General features: G+C 37.9%; 1 protein-coding gene across 5 annotated transcripts in view; it reads right to left on the reverse strand.

Moving 5' to 3' along the window:
• OTUD6B (OTU deubiquitinase 6B) overlaps window positions 1–27,641 on the reverse strand; it is a 79,849-nt gene that overhangs the window by 21,881 nt on the left and 30,327 nt on the right. For 2 of the 5 annotated variants that reach the window (XM_072603598.1, XM_072603596.1), the window contains exons 2-5: window positions 10,842–10,973; window positions 8,039–8,216; window positions 5,711–5,767; window positions 603–3,362 (exon numbers count right to left, since the gene is read on the reverse strand). In XM_072603598.1, coding sequence (XP_072459699.1) covers window positions 603–717 — 115 coding nt within the window. In that variant the 5' untranslated portion in view covers window positions 718–3,362; window positions 5,711–5,767; window positions 8,039–8,216; window positions 10,842–10,973. Of the gene's footprint in view, window positions 1–480; window positions 3,363–5,710; window positions 5,768–8,038; window positions 8,217–10,841; window positions 10,974–27,641 lie in introns of those variants that run through there. The other 3 variants (XM_072603600.1, XM_072603599.1, XM_072603601.1) reach the window with 2 other exon arrangements.

Genomic DNA, 27,641 nt, shown 5'->3' on the forward strand with positions numbered 1-27,641 from the left:
CAAAGCCCTCGTACCCCTGAGGGCCTTAATGTAAAATGATGGAGGTAGGGGGGCTGGCATACTTGGCCTCTATCTTTCCTTCAGTCTTAATTCTTCTGTAAATGTGACAGTTAAGTGGTACTGAGGGGCTCAAAGGAAGGCGGTGGGCGGAGAATGGCACCATTCACTACCCAGAGAACCAGGAGCAGTTTCGGAGTGGGCAAGCGCAGAAGGCCGCCACACGATAAAGAAGAAATCAAAGACACGTGACGGAATCACTCTGGACTAAGGAACCTAGGTGACCTTGGCAAATCATTCCGGTCTCAGGCTCCTTCTATGTAAAATCAGAGTACTGGAATAGATCCTTTCCCGGGTTCCTTCGCCCTCCCAAGCCTACCATCCTACGGCTAGGGGCTAAGAACAGGTCCTCAGGATCCGGTTTTTATTTGGGGGTTCTTTTGGGAAGGGGGAGAAGGGAGAGGAAAAGAAAGAAGCTCCGACCAGGCCTTGAGGTTTCCTCGGGAGTAGCTCAGCACCGCACCCCGTGCCAGGGCAGGAGAGGAGGCGGTGAGGGAAGATGGGGGCCTCCCCATTCCTTGTCCGGCCCTGGATTCCTTGCTCACCCTGCAGCTCCTTCTTCTCCTTCCGATGCCGCTTCAACAACCGCTCTTGCCCTCCTTTCTCCTCCTCCTCTTCCTCCTCCTCTTCAGGCGGCTCCCCGGCAGGGACTGCCTCCATGACGACCGCGAGGCGCGGCAGAGCCGGCACTCTCCAATCTTCGCCCCTTCACCCCTCACCTCTGACCCCGCAGCCCCATTGGCTACGGCCGGGACGTAGCCCCGCCCCTTGACCCGAGACAGAATCGAGTCTGACACTGCGTAAGGGGAGGACGGGCCGCTGGTTTCTTTGAAGAAGGCCAAGTCTAGAGGGGGCGGGGAGTGAGGCGCGGCCTGAAGCTTTCATAGGAGTGTGCGTGCGCAGCCGCAGCCACGGGGCCCGGGGCAGTGGGGGCTTGGAGCGCTGACCTCGGCTGAGGCCGGACCCAGCATGCCCTGCTGCTTGCGAGGCTGTACGAGGTGACGTCATGGGAGCGACGTCGTCCCTCTTTTTTGCACCTCACTGTTTGTGTGAGCTGGAAGGATTGCCAGGCTTGTTCTTGCTCCACCCTTCCCGTTTACAAGTGAGGAAACTGAGGTTCAGAGAAGGGAAGCCAGTTGCCCAAAGTTATTAGGTGGCCAAGGCAGAACATAAACCTATTTCTTGATTTTTTTAGGCAGGTGCTTTTCATTACCCCAGCCCCTCCCCCACAGCTTTTGGTCTCCTGTGGGCTTGATTAGGGTTCCACCCTCACACTCCTTGAGGGACAAGCTTTTAAAAGAAACCCGTGAGGCTTTTAAGTAAAGCTGATAAGTTCTCAGTTTGGCTCCCTCAGTTAGTTTTAACACAGTCTAATTAAATGTGATGGAATTTTATCAAATTATGAAGAATACCTTTGAAAAAATAGGTTGATGAGACTCCATAATTATCTTGACAATTTTTAAGTCATGCACCTGTTTCACAATAAAAAGGTATCAAGGAAAATTTATTGCAGCGGAGTCGCAGGCCAAAGCGGCCCCCACCCTCTTTTCAGGAGGAGGGAGCACTGGATACAGAAGCGAGATGAGCTGTATACTGTTACTCCAAGACATCCTCCCGCCAGCAGGTGAACTGGTCCCTTCTCCATGAGGTCACCGTCTTCTCTACATGCCTGTTACCTAACCCCCCCTTAGTATGATCCCCCTCCCAAACATGCTGTAACATAGGACCCATGATCAGAAATGGAGGGGTAATTTTACGTGGGGGGTGTCTGCTTATGTGCATGAAGTTCATTAAGCAAGTGCAGCGAAGAAAAGCCTTCTCCAGGTAACTCTAGGTCATTTTTCTTGGCTAGTTCCAGCTAGTTGTAGATTTGGTTCCTTTATCAAAAACTTTGTAATTTTCTGAAGGCCACCGTCTGTCTTTTGATTGGTTGCGTCCACCTGCAGTCTGCTGGCCTTCTTACTGTCGAACTTATTCTCAATGACGTCATCAATTAACAACTTATTGTGGAAACTTAACTTTTGATGCCACTCACACACCCTATCAGTAAAACCATTGTGAGCTCCTATCGCCAAATTTATTTACAATTTATATACGTGTACATTGTATACATTGTAAATCACAAAAATAGATAAGAAAGGAAAAGAAAAAGACATGTTTTAATTTTTTATTAGATATAAAAACTCATTAAAATACTGCTCACATGATCTCTACACAATATAATTAATGTTTTGTAAGAGTAAAAAAATTTGCTATTAATAAAACTTTAGCATTTAATTTCATCTTTATCCTTAGTTTCTATTTTTCTGTTTTACAATGTTACTGTGTTTTATTATATGAATGAATAAAACATTTATTAATCATTTACTATGTGCAAAGTACTGTGCTAAGTAGTCAGGATGCAAATAGAAAAGTAAAACAGATCTTTCAGGGAGTTCATATTCTAATGGGAGAGGTAATACATGGAAGATTTCAGTTGCGAGTCATGAAAAAAATCCCATGGTCCCTAGGGTGCAGCTGGCACAACAGATGGTAATGCCTCTTCTTTAATGACATTTCCGCTGATAAAAATCATATCAGTTTCCGATCCTGAATCAATTAATGGTGACAAGAACATTCTTATTTGGAGGAGGGGGGGACATCTACAAAAGATACCGCTGTGGCATTGGAGGAGCAGGTGCTACCCTGCATCCACAGGGGTTGCTTCCCAGCATGATGAATATGGATTTTGTGTTAGAAGCATTGCTATTTCAGAGGTTCTTGGATTTGGGATCCTGGGCTATTTCCATCAGAGCATGAGGACTTTACTTCTCTGGCATATGCTACCTTCTGGTCCTCAGTCAGGTTGTCTTGCTCCTTTCAGCAAGCTGGCTTGCCTGCACTGTGGATAGCAGTTGATTGTCAGTTGGTGGGGATGGCTTGACCCCTTCTGCACAGTACCTCCTTCCCCTGGGAGGTGTGAGGTGGAGGTTGGAAGCATGAGCTGGGGCGGGGTTGCTGTTACCCTCTTCTGGGGAGTAGTCATTCTGTTAGCTGCAGTTGGTTCGTAGTTACTTCTTTTTATTGCTTCTTCACAATGACTTATCCCCTCAATGGTTACTCCTTAATGGCCTGGAAGTATGTCTGGTGGTTTTGTAGACACTGTTTTTCCTAAGGCTTTGGGATTCAAAGTCCTAGCATATTTTCATCACAGTCTGAGTGGAAATAGTCAAGGCGGTGCTAGTGTTGGTTTGATTTGCCTGGTACTGGTTACCTCTTGTCTTTTCCTCAAGATGTCTTGCTGCTTCAGCTAGGCTGGCTTGCCTCTGCACATAAACAATATGTAATTTAATAATATGACTAATAATAAAGTATTAGCAATAATATTTTAGTGAGTAATATAATTGAATATACTTTATCATATTGCTATTTCTATCTTCACATCTTTAATATATTTCCTCTTTTCTCTCTACTCACATAACCACCATACTAGTTGGGCCCAAATCATCTCACAAAACTGGGCTATTACAGTAGGCTCCTTGCTTCAAGCCTCTCCTCTCTCTAATCTGTCCTCCACAAAATCAAAGAAATTGTTTTCCTAAAGTGAAAGTCTCACCCTGACCCCACTCAGTGAGCTCCAATGGCTCCTTTTTATCTCTAGAATCAAATATGACCTTCTATCATTGACTTTTAAAGCTCTTCATAGCCTGACGTTTTCCTACCTCTTCAATCTCCCATATTTCTCATCTCCATGCACTCTATGGTTTACCCATGCTGGTTAATTTGCTGCCCTTCACAAAAGATACCCCTTTGCACTGACTAATTTCTATGTTGGTAATGGTTCCTCATCTTCACTTCTGGTACACCGTGGATTCCTTCAAGATTCAGGTAAAGTGCCACCTTCTACAGGATGTCTTCTCTAGTCTCCTCAGATGATAATGCCTTGCTTTGCTGAATGACACTGTGTCTGTATTTATTTTTTATTTATTCTGTTTATACATATAAACATACATCTGTACCTACATATGTATGTACGTATTGTCTCTCTGAATTGAATGTAAACTTAAAGTCAAGGATTGTTTCTTTTTATTGTCTTTGTATCCCCAGAACAATGTGTAGTACATAATCTGTATTTAATAAATACTTGTGAATTGATTGCTCCATCTTCTGCTTGAAGACCTTCATTGAGAGGGAACCCATTATGTATATAAAGGCAGCCTGTTTACTTTATAGCCAGCTCTCATTGCTACAAAATTTTTTCATGAAGTTAAACCTAAATTTGTCTCTTTGCAATTTCCTCATTGCTCTTGCTTGTAATCTTTGGCACCAAGCAAATCGAGTCTAATGTTTCATCTACTTGAAAACATTTATCATGTCCCTTCTCTGTCTTCTCTTCTCCTTAATTAATTTCCCCAGGTATTTCAGCTGATATATGGCATAGACCATCCTAACTACACTTCTCTGGACATTCCCCAGTTTATTAATGTCCTTCCCTAAACTACTGCATCCATGTCATACCAGGACTGTCATGAATGTGGAAGCTCTATTTTTCTTAATGTAGCCCCAAACTTCATCACCTTGTTAAATCAGACATCCAACACTGTTCACTCAAATTATGTTTTAGTAGGAGCAGTATCTGTTTCACCTGGGTTCAGATGGTTTCCCTTACAGGAAGCAAGGAACCGATCTTCAAGATTTGGTTGGCCCCAGGGACTATGGCTTCAACCATTAGCATTGCTTTTTCCTATTACCCAAGGCATAAAAAGTCCAACCTATGATAAGGTGGTGTGCTGGAGGTTTAGTAGAACTTCCACCCTTTTGTGGAAAGGTTTTCTGACTTAGTGCTGCTCCCATGGTAAGTAAGAGAGAAGAGTACATTTTCTGTTTAAATAAGTGAATTGTCTGTCTTTAACCTTACTGTAAGTAAATTTATTTTTATTCCACTTTGCAGTCCATGAGTGCTTCAAAATATTTCAATTCTGAGCCAGAATCATTGAACTAACCAGGGCCATGCTTCGCCCAGAACATATGCTGCCTCAAATGTTTCCGTTTTATGCCTCACTTGACATTGACACCCAGCAAGTCACTGAACAGAATTTTTTCCAAAACCAAATCAGCCATAGAATTTAATAAAGTTTTAGCATATATGTGGTATCCAACATGCTTTAGGAGAATTTTTAAAGCTACATTTTGTATTATTGAGTGAAATGCTTAAAAACAAACCAAACAAGAGACCATGGGATTTTATATTCTAATCAGTTGTGACTGAAAAAAAAAGGCTACATAAAATCCTGCTTTCTACAATCTCATTTTTCCTCCATTAAGGATACCTGCAATGTGTGCATGGACCAATCTCAACCCTTGTGCATAATATTGTTTCATAATATATACCCCGACCTTTAGGGTTTTCAGATATCCTGAAGTGAGTTGCATCTTTTCTCATTACTGCCATTGGCTTGAACCCAGTTTGTTAAGGGGAGACCAGTAACTAGAACTCCAGTTCTATTCAGCCACTTAATATCAATTACATTCTTCTTCACAAAGACAGCAAGAACGAACATATATTTTCCCCACCACCTTGGGGATATAACCTCCCCCGTCCCCCCTACCCCCAGGTCTTGGTCTCTGTGAATACGAGTGAGATATTAGACTCAATGCTTCATTCAGTTCTTACATAGCCATGGTGTCATCAAGTTCACATCCAGGTCTCACAATTTTAGCATCATAAAATCTGATGAAAGAAAAAAAATGGGTTGGTTATATGGCAAGAAAGAACAATAAAAGTTTGACAGCCTGTGTTCTTACATTGCTATACAAAACAAAGTAAAGTGAAACAAAGTAACACTCCCAGCATATTTGAATGGAGCATCTATGGAGAGAGTATTTAGGAAGAACGTGGAGAAGGTTCGCACTGTCTGAGAAGTTATAACTGAATTGTGCTCTGAGATGTTGGAGGAAGTATCTATACTAATGAGACAGATCACAGGTTCAGCCATGTTTTGAAGTATAAAATCTTAATAAGAATGGTCTTTGGACATAGAGGGGATATTCTTGATAAAAAGTGAGATATTAATAGGCAGATTCTTCTGTAGGCATTTTAAATTACACAACTGATTACAATATAAAATCTCACTCTTTTTGTTTTTTTAAAAGACAAATAAACAAGCTTTTTACCAAGTAAAATAAAATTTAGCTTTAAAAGTTATTCTCCTTTCCAAAGAAATGATAATATATTTTATCAAGGCACTTCATAAATTTTTCATGCTATTCTTGTGGACAAAATGAAAAGAGATGGGTTTGTTGATAGTACAGCTGGATAGAGTCAGAACTGGATAAATGACCAGATCCAAAGATTAGTCATTAAAGGACCATACCATCTTAGGAGAGGGTCTTTAATGGAGCCCAGAAATCTATGCTTGGACTTGTGTCAATGGGGCCACTTGATAATATTTTGACATAAATATATATGGTATATTTATCAAATTTGCATATGACACAAAGTTTAGAAGGACAGCTAGCACAGTAGAGGACAGAGTGAGGATCCAAAAGGAACTTCAAAAGTACAATTTGGGAGGTGACTATTATAAATATTTGTTGATTTCTAAAAGCATTTGATTTAGTGGAAAAAGCACTTTCACACAAGGTGCCTTTCATGCATATGTTAAAATCATACAAGATTCCATGACAGATGCAGCCATGGAGATAACTTTGTTCAGTGATCCACTAAGTATGAACATCAAATGAAGCATGAAATAGGGAGACATATGTTCACTAAAGCTATTTGATGAAGTCATGAAAGATATCCAGTGGATTCTAGACTTTATGTGGCATCATCATTTCCTACCCCCCAAATCTCACCCCCTTTTAAAAATTATACTTTATTTCCCCCATTACATGTAAAAACAATTTTTAATATTTGTTGGTTTTTTAAAAGTTTTGAGTTTTAAGTCCAATTCCTCTCTCCCTCCCCTCCCCTGAGATGGTAAGCAATCTGAAATAGGTTATGTATGTGCAATCACTTAAAACATTTCCATATTAGTAATTTTGTACAAGGAGACTCAGAAAAAAAAGAAGGGAAGAAAGAAGAAAAGAAAGGAATAAAGAAAAAGAAAGAGGGGGAGGGATGGAGAAGGGGAGGAAGGAGCGGAGAAAGGAAGAAATGAAAAATAGTATGCTTCAGTCTGTATTCAGATAACATCAGTTCATCTGGAAGTAGATAGCTTTTTTTTTTTTTATCATGAGTCCTTTGGGATTGTCTTGGATCATTGTATTGCTGACAATAACCAAGGCATTCACAATACTTCGTCATACAATCCTGTTGTTACTGTGTACAGTGTTCTCCTACTTCTGCTTACTTCACTTTGAATCAGTTCATCAAATTGTAACCTTGAATCAGCTATGTTTTTTCCCGGATTTTTTGAAATCATCCTGCTTGTCATTTCTTATAACGCAATAATATTCTATTACAATCATATATCACAACTTGTTCAGCCATTTTCCAGTTGATGGGCATCCCCTCAATTTCTAATTCTTAGTAACCCAGCTCATCCTCTCCCTTCTATCCCCCTCTCCCCTTCCTTTGGGGTTTACTGGGTAGATGTCCATCCTTCCTTCCTTCCTTCCTTCCTTCCTTCCTTCCTTCCTTCCTTCCTTCCTTCCTTCCTTCCTTCCCTCCTTCCTTCCTTCCTTCTTTCCTTCTTTCCCTGCTTCCTTCCCTCCCTCCTTCTCTCCTTTCCTTCTTCCTTCCTTCCTTCTTTCCTTCCTTCCTTTTCCTAAAACCTTACATCCAGTGCACTTTGAAGGCCATAGGTTAGACAACAATAGGTCCCTGCCCAAGCTCCACTTAATGACTGGTTTACAGTGATTATCAATAGTAACAGTTTCTCTTTCCCTCCCACTGATTTACTTATTTTTTTCTTTTGCTCATTAAAATGACCATTCCCTGATTACTTCTTAAAAGGCCTATTCACAAAACGGGCATAACCTCCCTCTAAGTGAGTACCTGAAAAGCCCAAGGTCTCCCATTGCATCCTGGGCCATCTCCAGTCATTCTGATGCATATCTGCTCACTGGATCCATATGGTTCAGGAGGGGAAAGTGAGGCTGCTGACCTTGCACAGCCCTCCCTCACTCAAAACAGTCAAGTGCAAGTCATGTCATCATTTCTCTGATGGTATGATCTTTGAAAACAAAGGACGAACATAACAATTCTTAGGTACCACAAAAAGAGCTATTATATTTTTGTACAAATAAGTCCTTTCCCTTTTTTAAAAGAAATCTTTTTGGGATACACACCTAGCAGTAGTATTGCTGGATCAAAGGGTATGCACAGTTTTATTGCCCTTTGGGCATAGTTCCAAATTGTTCTCCATAATGGCTCAGTCACTTTACAACTTCACCTATAGTGTATTAGTGTCCCAGTTTTCCTACATCCCCTTCAAAATTTATCATTTTATTTTTTTGTCATATTTGCTAATCTGATAGGTATGAGTTAGTATCTCCAAGTTATTTTAATTTTCATTTCTCTAGTTGATAGTAATTTAGAGCATTTTTTTCATGATTGTAGATAGCTTTGACTTCTATTTTTGAAAACTTTATTCATACCTTTTAATCATTTATCAATTACCCCCCTCTTTTCTTAAAACAACCTATACAAATAATGTTATAGATTCCATACATTTTTCTAAGAGAAAATTTAAATACACAGATATTTGAGAAAATCCTTCAGTTTTCACATTTACACTTTATAAGAATAGTAGGCATAAAATATTATTATCAAAATAATAGATTTGTTTCTCAGAGTGCAAGTTTCTCAAAATGTGGTGCCACTGATGACATTGCTACCTGTAATTATTAAGTAGCAGCTAGGTGGCCTACAAGATAGGACACAACTTAAAAGTCAAGAACAACTAAATTTAAACTCTGAACAAGGCACTTGACATCTCTGGGCTTCATTTTCCTCACTATAAAATGAAAGTACTGTTGGGATTGGAAGCTCAATTCCGTGTGGACAGTCTCAGGCGGGTAAAGGTGGGAGCTTCTAAATCTTAGAGCTCTCACGAGACTCCCTCAGGAAACGGCAGGGAATCGAGGTGAACCGAGCTATCTAGAGTAATTCCGCCTCTTCCCTTGAGAAACGTGATGGGAGAGAGATCTCCCCGCCCTCGAGATTGTCCCGGATCTGGGCACACCTAGTTACCTAACAGCACGGTATTCAGATGCAAACTATGCGGCTGAAGGTTAAGTAGGATTGAGGAAGCCTGAAAGCTCTCTTAGCACGTGAGGAGCCAAGAGGACAGTAGGCTCCGCTTTTCTTCTTTCCTCTCTCCCCTCCCCCTCTCTCCCCGCTTGTACTTCACTTCCAATCCCTTAAGATCCTAGCCTCCTTAGGAAATCTCCCCCTCTTCCTCCTAAAGAAGACTCCCCTGCACTTGTAACCGAGACCCTGAAATAAAGCTCAACCCTTGTTCGACTCTGGAACGTCCTTTCTCTCATATGAGCATCCAGTTTTGGCCAACCGAAGACCTCGGAGGTGAGGTAAGAAGACTCGGGTAGCCCACACAGGCCTCTAGGCCTGGCAGAGTACAAATAGCTCCTACCTCATAGGTTGTTGAAAAGGTCACATGAAATAATATCTGTAAATGCTTTGCAAATCTAAAAGCAGTACATAAATGCTAATTATGTTTACATTTACTAATATTGACATTGTTCTTTTAATAGATACTCCTGAAAACTTTTGTGTAAATAAAATGTTAAATTTTTATCATTTTGTTTGATGAACATTTAATCAAAACATAAGATTTTCAGATTCAAATGCTTGTTTCATCATACTATCACCAGATATCTATTAACCATTCTTGTTCATGTGGAATAATACCAAATGTATCATATTCATCCATGAGAAACTAGATTTTTATCTTTATGTTCAGAAATATTCACATCTTTACATTAAAACAATTGCTTCTGTAGGCTGGTCAAGTAATTAATATGCAGATATTTAATTTCTTCTATTTCATATTTGCAGAATAAGTATTTTTTTAAATTGGGAAATATATATTATTTATAACTTTAAGTTTTTCACAAATGCAATCATTTTCTGGATCAGAATATGAATCTGGAGACCTTTCACTGATATGGAATAAAACAAAATACGCCAAATATGTTGGGTTGGGAGAAAATTTTTATTATATCTGAACTTCATCTTTATTATCATGACTAAGAAAAATGATACTTTCTTCTTTCAACTCAAATATCCTTAGGACTATTGTGGCATGAGAAAACCAGTGTATTTGACAATAATATAGAAATGCAACATACTCTGTTCCTATATGATCAGCCAATTTTGTAGCAAGTTGGTTGCCCTTATGACAACTTGAAAAACTATATTTAGTTCTCTCGTACTTCTTGGTACAAGTGATTGTGATGTGTTCAAATTGCCAGAGGGGACATATTTTTCAAATGGTTCTTATAGATTTGCATGTCATTCTGACGTTAGTTGAGCTCTGTCAATAAAGCCCAATACGTTATACTATTTTGTTTGGAAAATCCATCAGTTATGTTGACTTTCCTCTTGATATGACATTGCCAGCAATAGCTTTGCAAAAGTAACAGATTTTTTTCCTAACATCATTTGCAACATATGTTGAGCTATTAAGGTTTAATTAGAACCACACTACACCTTCAGGACACTCTATAGGATCAAATGAGCAGAGGGTAGAGCAAAGATGACAGAATAGCAGGAATGAGTACAGTGAGTTCTCCCTCCCCTAACAAAACTTCAAATAGATTTAGAAAGTGCACCTGACCTAATCCTGATCAAGAAATCCACAGTGACTCATTCTTCCAGCTCAGGTTGGAGTAAGGAGCAGGACAGAGAAGTCAGTGGACACTGGGAACATGGTCTGGCCAGGAGATCACTTCAGGGAACATTCTGGCACCTGCGGATTGAAAGATGGCCAAGGCTGTAAACTGGGACAAGACATGGTCACAGATCCATCCTGTAGCACCACAAGTTTGTCCAGGTGTTGGAACAGGTGTCAAATGGCAGCTTTGCTGCTGACTACCAAGATCTGGGTCACAGATCCAGAGCAGAATGAGGAAGGGATCTGCTCACAAGAGTGGTATTCAGGGATAAGGAAAGTCCTAGGTTGAGGGAAAGTGTTCAAAAGCATGTAGCTGTGTGGCTTAGACCCCCAGGGGCAATATAGGGTTTTAGCTTCAACTTGTAGTAGTGTCTAAAGCCTACAAAGAGAATAACCAGAGCAGGAATTGCAAAAAGGAATCCTACAGTTCTGTCGCTAGGAACTATCAGAGATTCCCAGCTGGTTGATTGTGGCTGAGAGTTCAGCGGCATCATAATGAAATTCCAAAAGAGGAAAACCCACAGGCTTGTTACTCAGTCCTAAACCCAGGTCAGGAACTGGCAGGGCTCATAACATAGGGAAGCAACCCAGTGTGCTCTGGATCAGACCACTTTGGGATTATTGAAAACTTGAAGGTTCCCAGAGAGCTATCCTGAGATCCTGGAGTAATAGCATGACACTCAGTGCCTCAAGAAAGTAACAAGACTAGACCAGAGATTCCCTCTAGAACCATGGTGCACAGCACCTGCTCTGATGTGGGCATGCTATGCTGAGCGAGCCTGTGCCAGTGTCTCCCATGTGATAGGGACAAGAATACTCAAGACACAAACTGGTGTGGAATTTAAAGCTGTTGAAAGATGTTGAGAGGAAGGATTACTTTCAGTGATATTTGTTTGCTTAACTGGATGATCCTGAGGTCTGTTTTTGTTTTTGTGACACTGAAAATGCCAAGTCCATCATGGATTCCATGCTGGCTCAGAGTATCTTAGTCTTTTAAAATTTTTCAAGAAAATATTAACACAAGTTGTTCAGAATGGGACTTGAATTATTTGGTGATTTTTTTCACCTTAAACTGCTAGATAGAGCTGCTATTGGGCATTGTGAACTCCACCTTTCAGGTCTTTCTGGTAACTCTGATAATCCCAGAACCAGGAAGAGAATGACTCCCAACATCAACAAGCAAGACGTCAAAGAAAAACAGAGCTTGAGCACAAATTCAACTACCAACAAAAATTAAAAAAGAGAGACAAAATGTTTTTATAAGTGAAATGTGAGCATTAAAAGAAAAAAAGTGGAACAGAAATGAGCACTATGAAAGAAAGAATTGGAAATGGAATTAACAATTTGGCCTAAGAAGTACAAAAACTTTCCTAAGTAACAAAACTCCCTAAAAATTAGAATGGACCAAATAGAAATTAATGACTTCATAAAAAAACAATACTAAAGTCAAAAGACTAAAAAAAAATAAGAAAAAGAAATTTAGGGTATCTTACTAAAATAACAACAACACTTTGGAGAATAGATCGAGAAAAAATTTAAGCCATGATCCCCTCCCCCAAAGAACATAGATGTCGTATTTCAAGAAAAATCCTAAAATAAAATTTTAGATCCCTTAGAACCAGAGGACAAAGTGGAAATAGAATTAATCCACCAATCAATCTCTAAAAGAAATCTCAAAATGAAAACTCCAAGGGACATTATAGCCAAAATTCAAAGTTTTCAGGTCAAATAAAAGAAAGAAAAAAGAATTCAAGTGTGGGTCCACAGTAAACCTCATGCACAATTTAGCAGTGACCACTATAAATGAGCAGAAAGCTTGGAATATGATTTTCTAGAAGGTAAAATATAAAGGCTTATTGTTAAGAATAACTTTTTAAAAATAATTATTTTTAATATTAATTTTTAAAAACTGAGTTCCACAGCGTAATGAGCAAAGCCAAGAGAACACTGTATACAGTAACAGCAGTATTGTTTTAATAACAGCTTTGAGCAACCAAGTCATTCTGATTGTGATTACCGAAATTAACACATAGATCCTATGAAGGAAGACATTGCTTGAATCCAGAAAGGAATATTGCTGTGGTGTAGGAAATGATGAGCTGGTTGATTTAGAAAAAACATGGAAAGACTTAGACTTATGAAAATTGTAGCCTTCTTTAGGGTGGTAGGGGAAGAGAGGGGAAAAATAAAGTAAAAAGTGCAGAGAACAGAAGAAAACCAACAAGGAAGCAAAGAAAAACTGGGCAACCTTGAAAACAATGTGTAGTATTCATTATATAGGTTTTGTTGAAATGGAAATTTATTATTTTATACTGAATCCTCTCTTATAACCTGCTGTATACATAACAATGTTTTTTTCTTTTTTTATCTTGTATATAAGTGTAAAATAAAAAATTTTATAAAAAACCCCATACAAACACTCCCATCTTGGCCCATTGAGAAGGCAAACAATATGATATCAGTTATACATGTGAAATCATACAAGGCATATATATTAGCCATGTAGCAAAGAAAAAAAAAGCAAGAAAAATGAAGTGAAAAAAATATGCTTCATCTGCACTCAGATTTCATCAGTTCTCTCTCTGGAGGTAAATAGCATTTTTCATCATAAGTCCTTTGGAATTGTCTTGGATTATTGTATTGCTGAGACTAGCCAAGTCACTCACAGTTCTTCATCAGACAACATTGCTGTTACTTTGTACAAAGTTCCCTAGTTCTGCTCATTTCACTTTGCATCAGTTCATAGAAGTCTTTCCAGGTTTTTCTGAAACTATCCTGCTCATCATTTCTTACAGCACAATAGTATTCCATCACATTCATATATCACAACTTGTTCAGCCATTTTCCAATTGATAGACATCCCTCCAGTTTTCAGTTCTTTGCTAGCACAAAAAGACCTGCTATCAATATTTTGGAATATATAGATCATTTTCCTTTTTCTTTGATGTCTTTGTTATATAGGCCTAGTAATAGTGTTGTTGGGTCAAAGAATACACATAGTTTTATAACCCTTTGGCCTTAATTCCAAGTTGTTTTCCACAATGGTTGGATCAGTTCATAACTCCGCTAATGGTGCATTAGTGATGTTATTTTTTCACATCCTCAATAGCATTTATCATTTTTATTTTCTGTCATGTTAGCCAATCTGACAGGTATAAGGTGGTATTTCAGAGTTGCTTTAATTTTCACTTCTCTAATCAAAAGTGATTTAAAACATTTTCCCATATGACTATAGTAGCTTTGATTTCTTCTTCTGAAAACTACCTGTTCATATCCTTTGACTATTTATCAATTGGGAAATAGCTTTCATTTTTATAAATTTGACTCAGTTACTCATATATTTGAGAAATGAGTCCTTTTTCAGAAAAGCCTACTGTAAAATGTTTTTTCCCAGTTTCCTTCTTTTCTTCTAATCTTGGCTGTATTGATTTTGTTTGGGCAAACCTTTTGAAATTTAACATAGTCAAAATTATCCATTTACCTCCTATGATCCTATCACTTGTTTGGTCATAAATTCTTCCTTTTGTCATAGATCTGACAAGTAAAATTTTTTATACTTCCCTAATTTGCTTAACATATCACCTTTTATGCTTAAATCACATAACCATTGTGACCTTATATTGGTGTATGGTATGAAATATTGGTCTATATAGTAATTTCTGTCAAAATGATTTTGTTTACCCAGAAATTTTTGTAAAGTACTTCTTTCTCCCAAAGTGTGGATCTTTGAGCTTATCAAATCAAATAAAAAATTGCTATGGTCATTTACTACTATATATTGTGTGCCTCATCTATCTCTGCCACTGATCCATCACTCTATTTTTTAGCCAGTACCAGACTGTTTTGATAATCTCTGCTTTGTAGTATAGTTTGAAATCTGGTACTGCTATACTGCCTTCCTTCACATTTTTCATTGATTCCCTTGTTATTCCTGACCTTTTCTTCTGTCAGATGAATTTTGTTATTATTTTTTCTAGCTCAATATAATAGTTCTTTAGTATTTGGATTGGTATGGCACTGAATAAGTAAATCAATTTACGTAGAAGCTAAGAAAAACTTAATGAGCAAACCTGAGTATTATCTTGGGAGGATGGGGGGATATTGAAGCTTTAATGAAACACATGACTTCTAATTATTGCTGATGAAAAGACCTGAGATTCATAGAAACTCTGAAGTACAAACAAAGGACTCAAACGAAACATAAAATGGTAAACATTAATTAAAAATACTAAAGGACTATATAAAGATAAACTGTTTATATTTTAATATGGGGTGATGACACATGTATCCCCTCTAAACCCTATTATCATTAAGATTCAAAGAAGTCCAATTAGACAGAAGGTCTGGGAGTGATTCTTTTATATCTTATTGATCTTAAAAGAATGTAAAAGAAGGAAAAGAGGAATAGTAGGGGGAAAGGGAGTAGAACTTAGTGGGAAATTATTTTACATAATCAGACCTCACAAAGAGAAATCTATAAGTGGAACAAGTTATTGAGGAAACAAGGAGGAAGATGTTAGGGAAGAGGCTGACATTTGAACCTAATTCTAATCTGAGCTGGTGAAAAGAAAGAAGAATACACATACAAAAGTTAGGCACATGAGTAAACTTAATTTGACAGGAAATAAGAGGGAATGGGAGGGAGGAGAAGGAAGAAAGAAGAAAGAAATTAGAGGGAAGGAAGATTAAAAGAGGGATTAGTCCAAAACAAATTAAGGATATACAAAAAATATTTATGGGAATTTTTATGGGGGCAAAATATTGGAAATCAAGAGGTGGTCTTCTATTAGAGAATAGCAGAAGAAATTATGTATATAAATGTGATGAAATACTATAAGAAAAGATGAAGGGAATAGTTTCAGAGAAACCTGAGAAACCATGTATGAACTGATGCAGAATGTTGTAAACAGCACCAGGAGAACCAAGAGAAGAATATTGCAAACAACTTTCAAAGATTTAGGAATTTTGAACAGCATGATGACAAACTGATTCAAAGGATTTATGGTGAATCATTCTACCTACCTCCTGCTAAAGAGTTAAAATATTCAGAATACAAAATGACACACATATATGTATGTCTGTATGTATGTGTATATGTATACACATATGTACACATTTATGTATTTTTGTGTATACATAAAAATATGGATACGACTAATGTGGAAATTTGTCTTGCTTAATCATATATGTTTATAAAAGGGGTTTTTGTATGCCTTCCTTTTTTGGTTGGGAGAGTGGGTTTGGAAGGGAGAGAAGTTAATTTTTTTTTCCTAATTGGAAAAAGTAAAATTTAATATAAAATATTCAAATGAGCATCTAACTACATCTGCTGTTTTATTCACTTGAAATGCAAGATAGGAAGATTTTAATATTTCAACTAATTGATCACAAAAGTAATTCATCCTCAGTGATCTTCAATGGGTGATTCTCTTTCCCATTGCATTATCTTTAAGCAGAACCATTTAAAAGTTTTTTTTTTTTGCTTAGGTATCAGTTATTATTTCAACTATATCACAAGCTGCAGTTAGCATCACCATTTCACCTACCAAATTAGACTTTTTATATTCTACAATTCTATAACCAACCCTATATGATAGAAGTAATTTTTCTGATGTCACAGCCATTATTTTTGTGAAAATGTTTTTCTTTATTAAAAGCATCTGATAAGATTTTCATCATGCCAATGATGAAAACTGAACATGTTTCAGTTTATCAGCTTATATGCTATTTAGAGCTGCTGGAGATAGGTGGTACAATGAATACAGTGCTGGACCTAAAATCAGGAAGACTTGAATTCAAATTTGACCCCAGACACTTACTAGCTGTGCAATCCTGGGCTTTACATCTGTTTGCCTCAGTTTCCTCGACTACAAAGTAGTGATAGAAAGAGTACCTAACTCACAGGGTGGTTGTGAGGATCAAATGAGATAATGTTTGTAAAGTGCTTAATTAAGTGGGTGCTTAATAAATAATTATTCCCTTTCTTTCTCCTATTATCTGCACTTCTGACATTTGTACAAATCAAACAAGGAAGTCTTTCCTCTCTATCAATAGCAGGAGTAGTGAATCCCAATGATAAATATTATGTTTTTTAGATGTGGACCTTTTTTGTGTGTTACATTCACTTGAAGGAATTTCAGCTGTCCCAGTAGAATTTTCTCTTCAAAGCAGTCATATATTTCTCTCTCACACAGAGATATCATGTCACTTAAAAATTAGAAACAATAAAAAATGTGAGACAAGTTTAAATTTAATTATTTACAATTTCAAATGATTACAAATGCTTTAGAGCTTTCAGTATTTTTTAAACTGCAGTTTTTGGAAAATAACATTATACTGAACCTAACAAAACATATGATACTGAGACACATATAGCTGATACTACAGTACTTTTAATTTCTACACAAATTGTTTAGCCTTAGGTATGAACATATTAATTCAACACCAAACCTGACAAAACTCATTCTTGTCATGAGGACCTTCAATACTAGACAGTTAATTAATCTATTTCAAAATCTGACACTCTTCAACTCAAATTTGGCCCCTTTGTTGTAATAGTATTAAATTATATCTGCATGGCATTCACTGTCAGTTGGAACAAACTTACCATGTTACTTTTATTTTTGTTGACTTTGAAAAAAGTGGGAGATATATTATAAAATATACAATTCTTGTTTTCCTTGCTATACCATTCTATTCAGAGGATTTCATGAGTCACACAGTTCAGAAAACTGTAACACATATAGTATTCAAACAGAAGAATTTCCTATGGATAGCAAAGGTTTCCAAGTATATATATTCAAAAATGGCATTGTGTTGATTACAACAAGCCACTGTTTCAGTCATGTCCAACTCTCTGTTACCCTATTTGGGGTTTTCTTGGCAAGAATACTGGAATGGTTTGCCATTCCTTCTCCAGCTCATTTTATAGATGAGGAACTGAGGCAAAAGGGTTAAGTGACTTGCCCAGGGTCACACAGCTAGTATGTGTCTGAAGTGAGATTTGAACTTGGAAAAATGTCCTGATTATAAGCCTGGCACTCTTTCCACTGAACCCCATAAATTCCCCCAAAACAAGCCTTGGAACACTGCAAAGCCTCCTCAATGAAATTCTTAATCATTTTAAAGAATGTGGTCTGAAAACACATGTCCATATTAGGACATTCAGTTGAATGGGGTTGGATGGCATGGGGTGTTCAAAGAACCGCAGGATCAAAAGTTTTGAGATTAATCAGAACTCAGAGGTCATCCAGTTGAGTTCTCTCATTTTATAGACAAGAAAATAGGTCCAAAGAGATAAAGAGACTTCCCTAAGATTATATAGGTAGTAAAGTGGCAGATCCAGAATAAAAATCCAGAGACAGCTAAGTGGCCCAGGGGGATATAGCATTAGGCCTAGAGTCAAGAAGAACTAAATTCAAATTTAGTCTCAGACTCTTATTGGCTATGTGACCCTGGGCAAGTCACTTAACTTCTGCCTGGCTCATCTGTAAAACTGTATCCTCCTAGTGTTTGGAGAATCAAATGAAAATATTTGTAAAGCACTTGGCACAGTGCTTACATGCAGAGGTGCTTGGTAAATGCTTGTTTCCTTCCACCCAATTTCAAATCGAATTGTCTTTCCACTGTACCAAGCTGCAGTTCATTGGGTTAGCATATTGGTACACCTAGATGGTCTGTTGAAGTGGAAAGACCATGGAATTTGAAGTCAGACGACTTGCATTTGAATCCCAGCTCTGCGACTTGCTACCTGCACGACTGAACAAATTAAAACTTTTCTGCCTCTTAGTTCTCTCAACTGTACAATGAGGAGAGGTTAAAATGGATGACTTCTTGAGGTCTCTTCCTGATCTAAATTTATGGCTCTATAACCAGTCATCCCCTGGTAATATCAAATAGCTATGAATCATGGAACAATTATGATGATCTTAGAAGAATCAAAATTGTAGGTTTATCCAAATGTCAGTGGAATGATATGTAGAGGATATGTCAGCTATACCATATTAATGAGGGCAACTGGGTGGCACAGTGGATAGAGTATTGGGCCTTCAGTCACAGAGACTCATCTTCCTGAGTTCAAATCTGGCCTCAGACATTTACTAGCTGTGCAAGTCACTTAACCCTTTGCCTCAGTTTCCTCATCTGTAAAATGGGCTAGAGAAGGAAAGACAAATCACTCCAGTATCTTTGCCAAGAAAACCCCAAATGGAGTCACAGAGAGTCAGACACGACTCAAATGACTAAACAAAAGCAAGCATATTAAGAGTGACTTGCATATGAGGAAGAATATGAAAGATGTCAAGGACCATGAAAGTGAGGTAGCCCTGTCAAATTTTGAAGGCAAGAAGATAACACCAAAGGGACTGACACCTAAGATATATTAAGAGGCAGAGGCAATCCTTCAGGACAAAGGTTGAAGGTTTTATGAAGGATTATGGAGAGATGTGAACAAGGACCGCACAGAATGTAAAGGCATGGAAAAGGGTATAATCTGTATGAGTGCAAGGAATACTTGAGTTGAAGAAATAAAAAATTACTTGAAACATTGAAGTAATTTGCCTTTACGCATAGTCACTGCCACCAGCTGATTACTAATACTTTTTGGGGGGCAGGTGACATAGCAGCTACGTATATGAACTATTTGAATATCACATAGAACAAAAGGGGAAAATCCTTAAATGTAAGGTGTATACTGCAGCACTTAGCTGTGATTGTGTCTGTTTCTGTTCTGAACTGCCATCTCATCTTACAGCTTTTAAATAGTCAAAGTCCCCATATTAAAATATCACATTAACACCACTTTGTAGGAATCATTTTATGCACAGTGTGCTGTCGGATACTCGTGTTCACCTTTCTTCATAATGACCCTCTCTCCTCCCTGTATTACCCACCTTTATAACGTTTTCCAAGTATATATATTCAAAAATGGCATTGTGCTGATTACAGTAAGCCTTTGTTTCAGTCATGTCCAACTCTCTGTTACCCCATTTGGGATTTTCTGGGCAAGAATACTGAATGGTTTGCCATTCCTTCTCGAGCTCATTTTACAGATGAGGCACTGAGGCAAAAGGGTTAAGTGACTTGCCCAGGGTCACACAGCTAGTATATATCCCAAAATCTTTAAGCCTTAATAGTTTAAAACTCTACTAAGACTTTTAGCACTTCCTGTATAAGAAGAAATGCTTTGAAAAAGTCAAATATTATACAAATGTAATATATTATACAAATGTAAATTATTCTTTGTACTTCACAACCTAACTAGCTACTTTACAATCTAAAGAATGAGGAACAGGGTAACACCACAAAATGCACACCCAGAATTCTTTAAGCAACCAAATACTCAACAGATAGGTATTTATTGAGTGCTTGTTATATTCAGAGCATTTTGCTAGGCATTGGAGATGACAAAAAGATGTGTACATTTTCTACCTAGTAATCAAGGACATTCAGCTCTAAGTGTCTGATTTTAAGTGCTCACTAGAGCAAAAGAAATAGACTAGTTTTTTTTTTAATTTTCAGTATGCTTATGATGCCATAGCTATTATAAGAAATTTTTGAAACATAAAATGGGTCTGAATAACTATATAGGATGCAACACAGGAATAATACACAAACAGCAGCTTTTATTTTAGATGTAGAATTCGTAATAAAAATAAATTTAGTGCCAATGTGAGGAATGGAAGATCAAGTCTAGAGCAAATAATTTGGTGATGAAATAATGAAAATGTCACAGATGATGGACACATAAGCACATGCTGACTGAAGCATGAATAGCTACCACCAGGAGCAAACAGGGTAGGGGAAAATGGACAGCAGAAGCCATTAACGCTATAACTGCTGATGACTGTCAGACCAAGATACCCGAACACTTCCTCATTTTTACTTATCTCTCTACGAAAGATTAGAATAACAATGACAACAAATTACATTTATGTTTTGCTTTAAATCCTTTAAAATCCTTTTGCACAAAGGATTTTCTTTATAACAACCTTGTGGGTATAAATTGCACCTAGCAGTATCTGGGTTTTATAAGTGAAGTAACTGAGCTGCCTGATCATATGGCTAGAGTCCAGAGAAGGATTGGTGGGCTGTATCAGGTGGTGGAAATCCATCAAAAAGCATTTGTTAAACTCCCACTCTGTGCTAGTTACTATACAAAATCAGAAGTCTCCGCCCTCCTGAGGCTTGTGTTCTCTGGGAATGCAGGGGGAGGGGAACAGTATAAAGATACAGGCAGTTCTCCTTAGAATAAGTGGACCATTTGGTCCTATCTAGCACAAGACACTTGTTTCCTTAACATCCTAAATAATGATAGCTGACATGTATGGTACACTTTAAAATTTAAAAATACTTTATGTATATAGATCACTGTTGCCTTTCCCCCCAAATTATGTTTACTTAAATATAGGCAGTTTTTGCTTTATATGTGAATTTTCATTACACAAATTTGATTCTCTGCCAGGCACCAGCCTAGGCTCCAGCTCTGACTCCCAGAAGGCTGCAGCAGGGGAGGAAGGGCAAGTGAACCCTGACAGGCTGCCAGCCTCAGAGCCATAAAACTACTGCAGTAAGTTCAAGTTAGAGGACTGAAGGATCAGGAGACACTGATTAGATATTAGGGGTGAGGGAGAAGAAAGATTTGAGGATGTCTGAAGTTATGAATCTGAGTGTTTGGATGCACTGTGCCACCCTTATTAGAAATAGGGAGGTTAAGAAGAGGGAATGGTTTTAGGGGGAATGATAGAGAGTTCTGTTTTGGACATAATGAGTACAAGATGTACATTAGGCAGTTGGTTATATGGAATTGGAGTGCAGGAGAAAGACTAGGGATGGTGATATATATAGAGGAGTCATCTGCATAGAGATAGGAGTCATCTGCATAGAGTTTAACCCATAGAAATGGATGAGATAACCCTTCTGTCTTGCTTTGGTCCCAGCTCTGGCATTTGTTAGCTGTGTAACTTTGAGCATTTTGATAATTCTCCTATGTAGGATGATACATGAACTATGTACCTTACAGAGTTATTATGAGGAAAGTGCTATACAAACCTGAATGTAATTATTAACATCTTGTATTTTGCTTATTTGTACAGATGTCATTCTCTCTATTAGATTAAAAACCCTCTTAGGGTCAGGACTGTATTTATTGTATTTTATATTTACGGTGCCTTGTATAAAGCAGTTATTTAGCCTGAGGGTTTTTAAATTGATTTTTATCCTTCCAACCCCTTACCCTCAATATCTCCTGGCTAAATGATCTTCTGTTCCCTCAAATGATCTTCCTATAGCTTAGTGAATCTCTTCACCATGCTACTTACCCTCCAGCTTGTAAATGACTCACCTGGACAATACTTCATAAGTGATCTAATGAAGGCAGAGTACAGAGGAACTACCACTTCCCTTTGGACAATAAATACCCATCTGTGTATCCCTTTTGTCACAAAACTCCTTACCACCCTAGGTTCAGTGTGTGGTGTTTAGGTAATCAGTTTTTACAAATACAGCTAAAGCCCTCATCCAAGGTCTTCTTTCCTAACAGACCAAGTGTGAACCATAAATTGAATAGCTAAGCATTTAATTGGGTCACAATGATCAAGTAAATAACAGAGATAATCAAGTAATACACTCATTCCCAAGACTTACTCCTCTCTACACAAAGGAGTCCAATCACTTAAACTCTCATGCTGATATGGGGGTAGGGGAAGAAAGGAGAAAGACATTTTCCAGACAATGAATGCTCTGTGGTGGGTTGCATAATGATAATACCTCTCTTGGCTCTGTCTTCTGACTCACTGCTATGCCACAATATTGGCAACTCTGCCTGTCAGGGTTGCCTTGCTTCTTTGTCATGCTCCCAGACATCCAGCTAAGGTCATTCCACTCTGCCTCCAAAGAGTCTAGATGCTACTATTGGTGGAGCTGTCACCCGCTGAAGAGTCTTTTTATTAGGTTTTTCTTTCTGGGGGAAGTATTAGCACTCTTGTAAGACTAGTCAATCTGCCTTGAAGCAAAACAACCACACATCTAGCCCTGCCCCACTCCTTTAAAAAATTATGGCTTTGTCACACTTGGCTGACACACAAAAGAATCACTTGGACAGCTATCAATTTCTTTTCTTTTCTTTCTTTTCTTGCTTTCCTTCCCAATAGATATCCTGTTCCCTTATTCCCAGCCAGGTTAGGGGGAGTGAATTCATTCTGACTCTCATCCTGCCCATGCAGCTAATGCCTCAGCCATGCAAATTATTCTGAAGTTTTGATAAGCCCTAACAATGAGTCACCAAGAGTGTAGGCAATCATATCCACGTGATTTCAGAACCCTGGGATATAGATTCAAAAAGCCTAAAGAAGGCATTTAGCAATATCAGTGGGAGAGAAGCACAGCTACAGACCTTTGTCCTGTATTCCTCCTACTAGGGCAAAGTACTCTAAAAAAACTGCTCCCTTTACATTTAGATTAAGGCAGCCCACTAACTCACATAGAGTTTGCAGTCCTCTAAGAGGCCATGAATCTTTTTCACATAAACTGTTTCTTAGCCACAACTTCTCCAGACTGAAATTGTACAGCTTATTTTTTTAACCTAAAACTTTGTTATCCTTCATCAACTTCATCTTCTAAGTTTCACTCTACTATATCAGCTTGTCAAGATACTTTTGGATATCAATTATGCCATCCAATATATTAGCTGTTCCTTCTAATTTTGTATATGACTGTATTCAATTAATAATAATAATAATAATAAAAGACCCAAACTGCTCAGGACCAAGGACAGATCCCTGTGACACTGCAGTAAAGATATCCCATTTAGGTTGACATCAATCTGTTATTCAATACTCTTGTGATTTCATCATTAAACTAGTTGTGAAGCCACCTAAACTTATTGTAATCTAGTCCATAAAAATTTCATGAAAAATGTGTCAAATGTCCTAAACACGGTATTTGACAGGTAGTTGCCACAGTATATAAAGTACTAGAGTTGGAGTTGAGAAGACCCTCAGACATTAACTTCTTGTGCTAGGCAAGACTCAGCTTCCTCATATGTGAAATGAGAATAATTATAGCATCTGCCTTCCAGGATTGTTGTAGGTGTCAAATGAAATAATATATGAAAAGACTTTGAAAAATCTTAAAGTGCTATGTAATCTACTATTCTAGTAACTGTCACAAAAGAAAAGAAACAGGGTTCATCTAATATTATGCTCTCCCTCTTCACTTCTACCTATTAGAAACCCTGACTTCAAGATTCACCACCTTCTGTAAGAGGCCTTCTTTGGTGCTTATATGTGATTTTCTTTTTGTATCTGTATCTCCAGCACCTAGCATAATGCCTGACACATAATAGTTGCTTAATAAATTTTTATTGATTGATGCTGCTTGGATAAAATCATGTCTTCCCTTTTAAATGTTTTAGAATTTTGTCAGAAATAGACGTTATGTCTACTATTTGAAATATGTTTGAAATACTTGTCTTTTCTCCATTTGGAAAGTTGGTGAATTTTCCATTCCCACATCACATCTCCCATTTGCCATGATTCCTGAAGGATCATCAGCTCAGCAATCACATCCATACATCCTATAATGCTGCTTATCTGTGGCAGGTGACTTCAACAAATCAAGAACCACCTGATGCTCACATGTCATTCTCTTTCTTATTTTTGGTTTACAACTTCTGTTAACTAGTTTTGTCTTATTATCCCCAGAGTGAAAGGTATTCTATTTGATAGAAAAAAATAAGCAAAATTGGAGCTGAGTAGTCCAGACTTCTCAGTCAAACTGTCATTCTCCTATCCACACCAATAAGAGGATCCTAATCCTCTCCTTATCTTTATCTTGACTGTCTCATAGCTAAAAAAGAAAGTAAAAAGCTTTTGGAAGTTATTTTCAGCATTTATTTCAAACTTCAGAGACAGAGAAACAGAGACAGAGAGAGACAGAGACAGAGAATAACAGAAGGTATTTATATAGTACAAATTTCCTTTCACAACTATATCCTAAAGCACCTCTTTGCCAATCTATATGATTTGCTTCAGAATCTTATCTAATTCCTTAAGCTAGTCTGGCAACTTATAGCATACTCTCACCACTGTATTATCTCTTATTTCCCCTTCCACTGATCTGATTTTCTTTAAGGCAGTGTGGTACAGTGAAAGAAGTGTTGAATTCAGATTCTGAAGTACTAAGTTCAAATTTTGGCTTTGCTGTTTACTGTCTATTGGACTTTGGGCAAAGCACTTCACTGGACTTCAGTTTCCTAATTTGTGAAATAAGGAGATTGACCTTGACCTTCATGGTCTCTCTAATTACCAAAATATTCCCTAATGCATTTCACCTTTTTAAACAATTTCTGTATGGGTAAATAATTTTTTGACATACAATGCTTAACTGGTGTGTCTTGAACAAGTATATATCTTTCCTTTGGCATATACTAGTCAAAAGTCACATTCCATTGTCTGAGGTCATATTTATCACTCATATTTAAAGTCTCTTGTTTACTTGATAATTCATATTCAATTCACAAGTATAAAGGTTTCTGTGGTGGGAGCATCAACATAACTCCTCTATGTCAGTTAAGCTAATTTCTTCCCCCTGAAAGTCATCCCTTGGACTTAATTAGCTAATGCTGTATCTCCCTTGATGTTGTTTCCTGGTGGGCCTATGGCCATACCAGTATGGAATCCTGATCACTTAAGGGCATAAAAAACTCACTCATGTACAGTCAGGGCCCTTGAGACTTGGTGACTATCCAAAAGACCATATGAGTAGCCATACCTTTTCCTGCTGAGGAAACCTATTTCTATATGGAGAACAGGGGGGCCCAGCCAGCCAAAATTAAGTACTGGAGTTTTCTGACTGAATATCTGTTCAATATTATGGCTATGTAAATCTCCTTTTAATAATTGCTGAGTGACCAATGACCAGTGACCTCATTGCATTCCAGCCTTGTAGCTGAACTAGCTGCAACAGCCTGAGTCAGACCCACTCCTAACACTGAGTGCAATATTTGTCAAATATTCTCATTGTTCTCTCCTGTGGATTACCGAATGATTCTACTACTATTCTTCTTCTCAAGTCATATCTGCTCTCCTTAGTGGTAGACGGTTGGACAGGTTTACCAAAACATGTTTCTGTTTTCCTCTTTGTTTAGTTTAAGTCACACTTAATCATATCAGCTAGTCTCCAGGAACATATGTTCTTCTAAACCTTCATCAGCTGAAAATTAGTTTTGTTGTTGTTGGGTTCTTCCACACTTTGTACACATCCTTTTAAAATAATTTTGAGTTTGGAGACCACACCATATAGCCATACTTATTTCTTTAGGAATATCAAAATTATTTTGGTAGCTTGTAAATCTTTTCACATTGATCTCTTTCTACTCATTCACCCCTTTTTTGTCCTCTTTTTCCTGAATCTACATCAGAATTTTTAAAAATGGAAAGAGGTAATTTATTCTCTTGCCCAGAATATGAGTTCCTTCTACAATATACCCAACAAGTGGTCATCCATTCCTTGAAGACATCTAGCGGCAGAAAACTAGAAACTTAAAAAGGCAGGCCATTCCATCTTTGGAAAACTCTTGTTATACAGGGGTGTATGGGATGTTCAGGGAAGACTATTACTCCTGCTGAGCCCCTTTCATGGTTGCTCATCCACCTCTGGTGTCTACTCATTACCCAGCTCTCACCTGTAGCTACAAGAGACTGTAGAATGTACAGCTGCTACACTCAAGTAAATCATCTTGGCAGATAAGCTGGACCAGGTTGAGAATAACTGATGGGCCTCAAATCCATTGGTAAGTTAGGGGGTATCTATCCCAAGTATGTGAAGACTTCCCCCAGTGGAATGGATAGATGTAAAAATTTTGTTTCAGTGGGACACAAAAGCAGTGGAAGCAGACATTGTGGAATGCTTAGAGCTTGGTCAGACATCAAAGATGCCACTGCCAATCATCTTGACCTTTGTCTTGTCACTGGACTTCAATGACTCTGGAAAACAGAGCAAGACCCATGACTATTTGTGCCCCATCTGTGGTACAATCTTCCAAACTTATACTGGTATGATCAGCCATAGCTGGACAAGCTCTACGTTGATCTCAAAATCATGATGTCATTTTGGTCCTCTGAGCATGAAGGACAAACAACAATTTTTTTAGGCAATTCTGCCTTACATCATGCTGGAATTTGCTACTCTAACATCCACTCTCTCCTTAATTTGTAAACCCTTACTATCTATTAGCTAATTCACTGTCATGTACATAGCTTCCCCTTCCTTACAAACACAAAACAAAACAAAATGAAAAACTCTTACTTTACTGATGATTTCCCTCAAGCTATTATCCTATATAACTCCATTTCACAGTCAGATTCCTATATGTAGTTTATACCCATTACCTTCATTTTTCCTCCTCCTCAACTCTTCACTATGGCTTCCACCCACACTACTGTACTGAAACTGCTCCACAATGTTTTTCTTTATTGTTCAATTGTATGGATTTTCCATCTCATCCTCATCGACCCTTCTACATGCAGCTTGACACTGTTGATCACTACCTAACTTTTGGATATCTTTTCCTCTCTGGGTTTTTGTGAAACTACTCTGTTATGGTTTTAATCCAATCTGTCAATCCAATCTTTCTGAGTTTTCTTTGGGGATTCATCATGCAAGTTCTACCACTCTTTCCTATGCCTTCTCTCTGTACACTCTTGATGATCTTATCACCTCTTATGGATTCAACTATCATTTCTG

Source organism: Notamacropus eugenii, chromosome 4 (assembly GCF_028372415.1).
Source record: "Notamacropus eugenii isolate mMacEug1 chromosome 4, mMacEug1.pri_v2, whole genome shotgun sequence".
NCBI classification, from domain to species: domain Eukaryota; kingdom Metazoa; phylum Chordata; class Mammalia; order Diprotodontia; family Macropodidae; genus Notamacropus; species Notamacropus eugenii.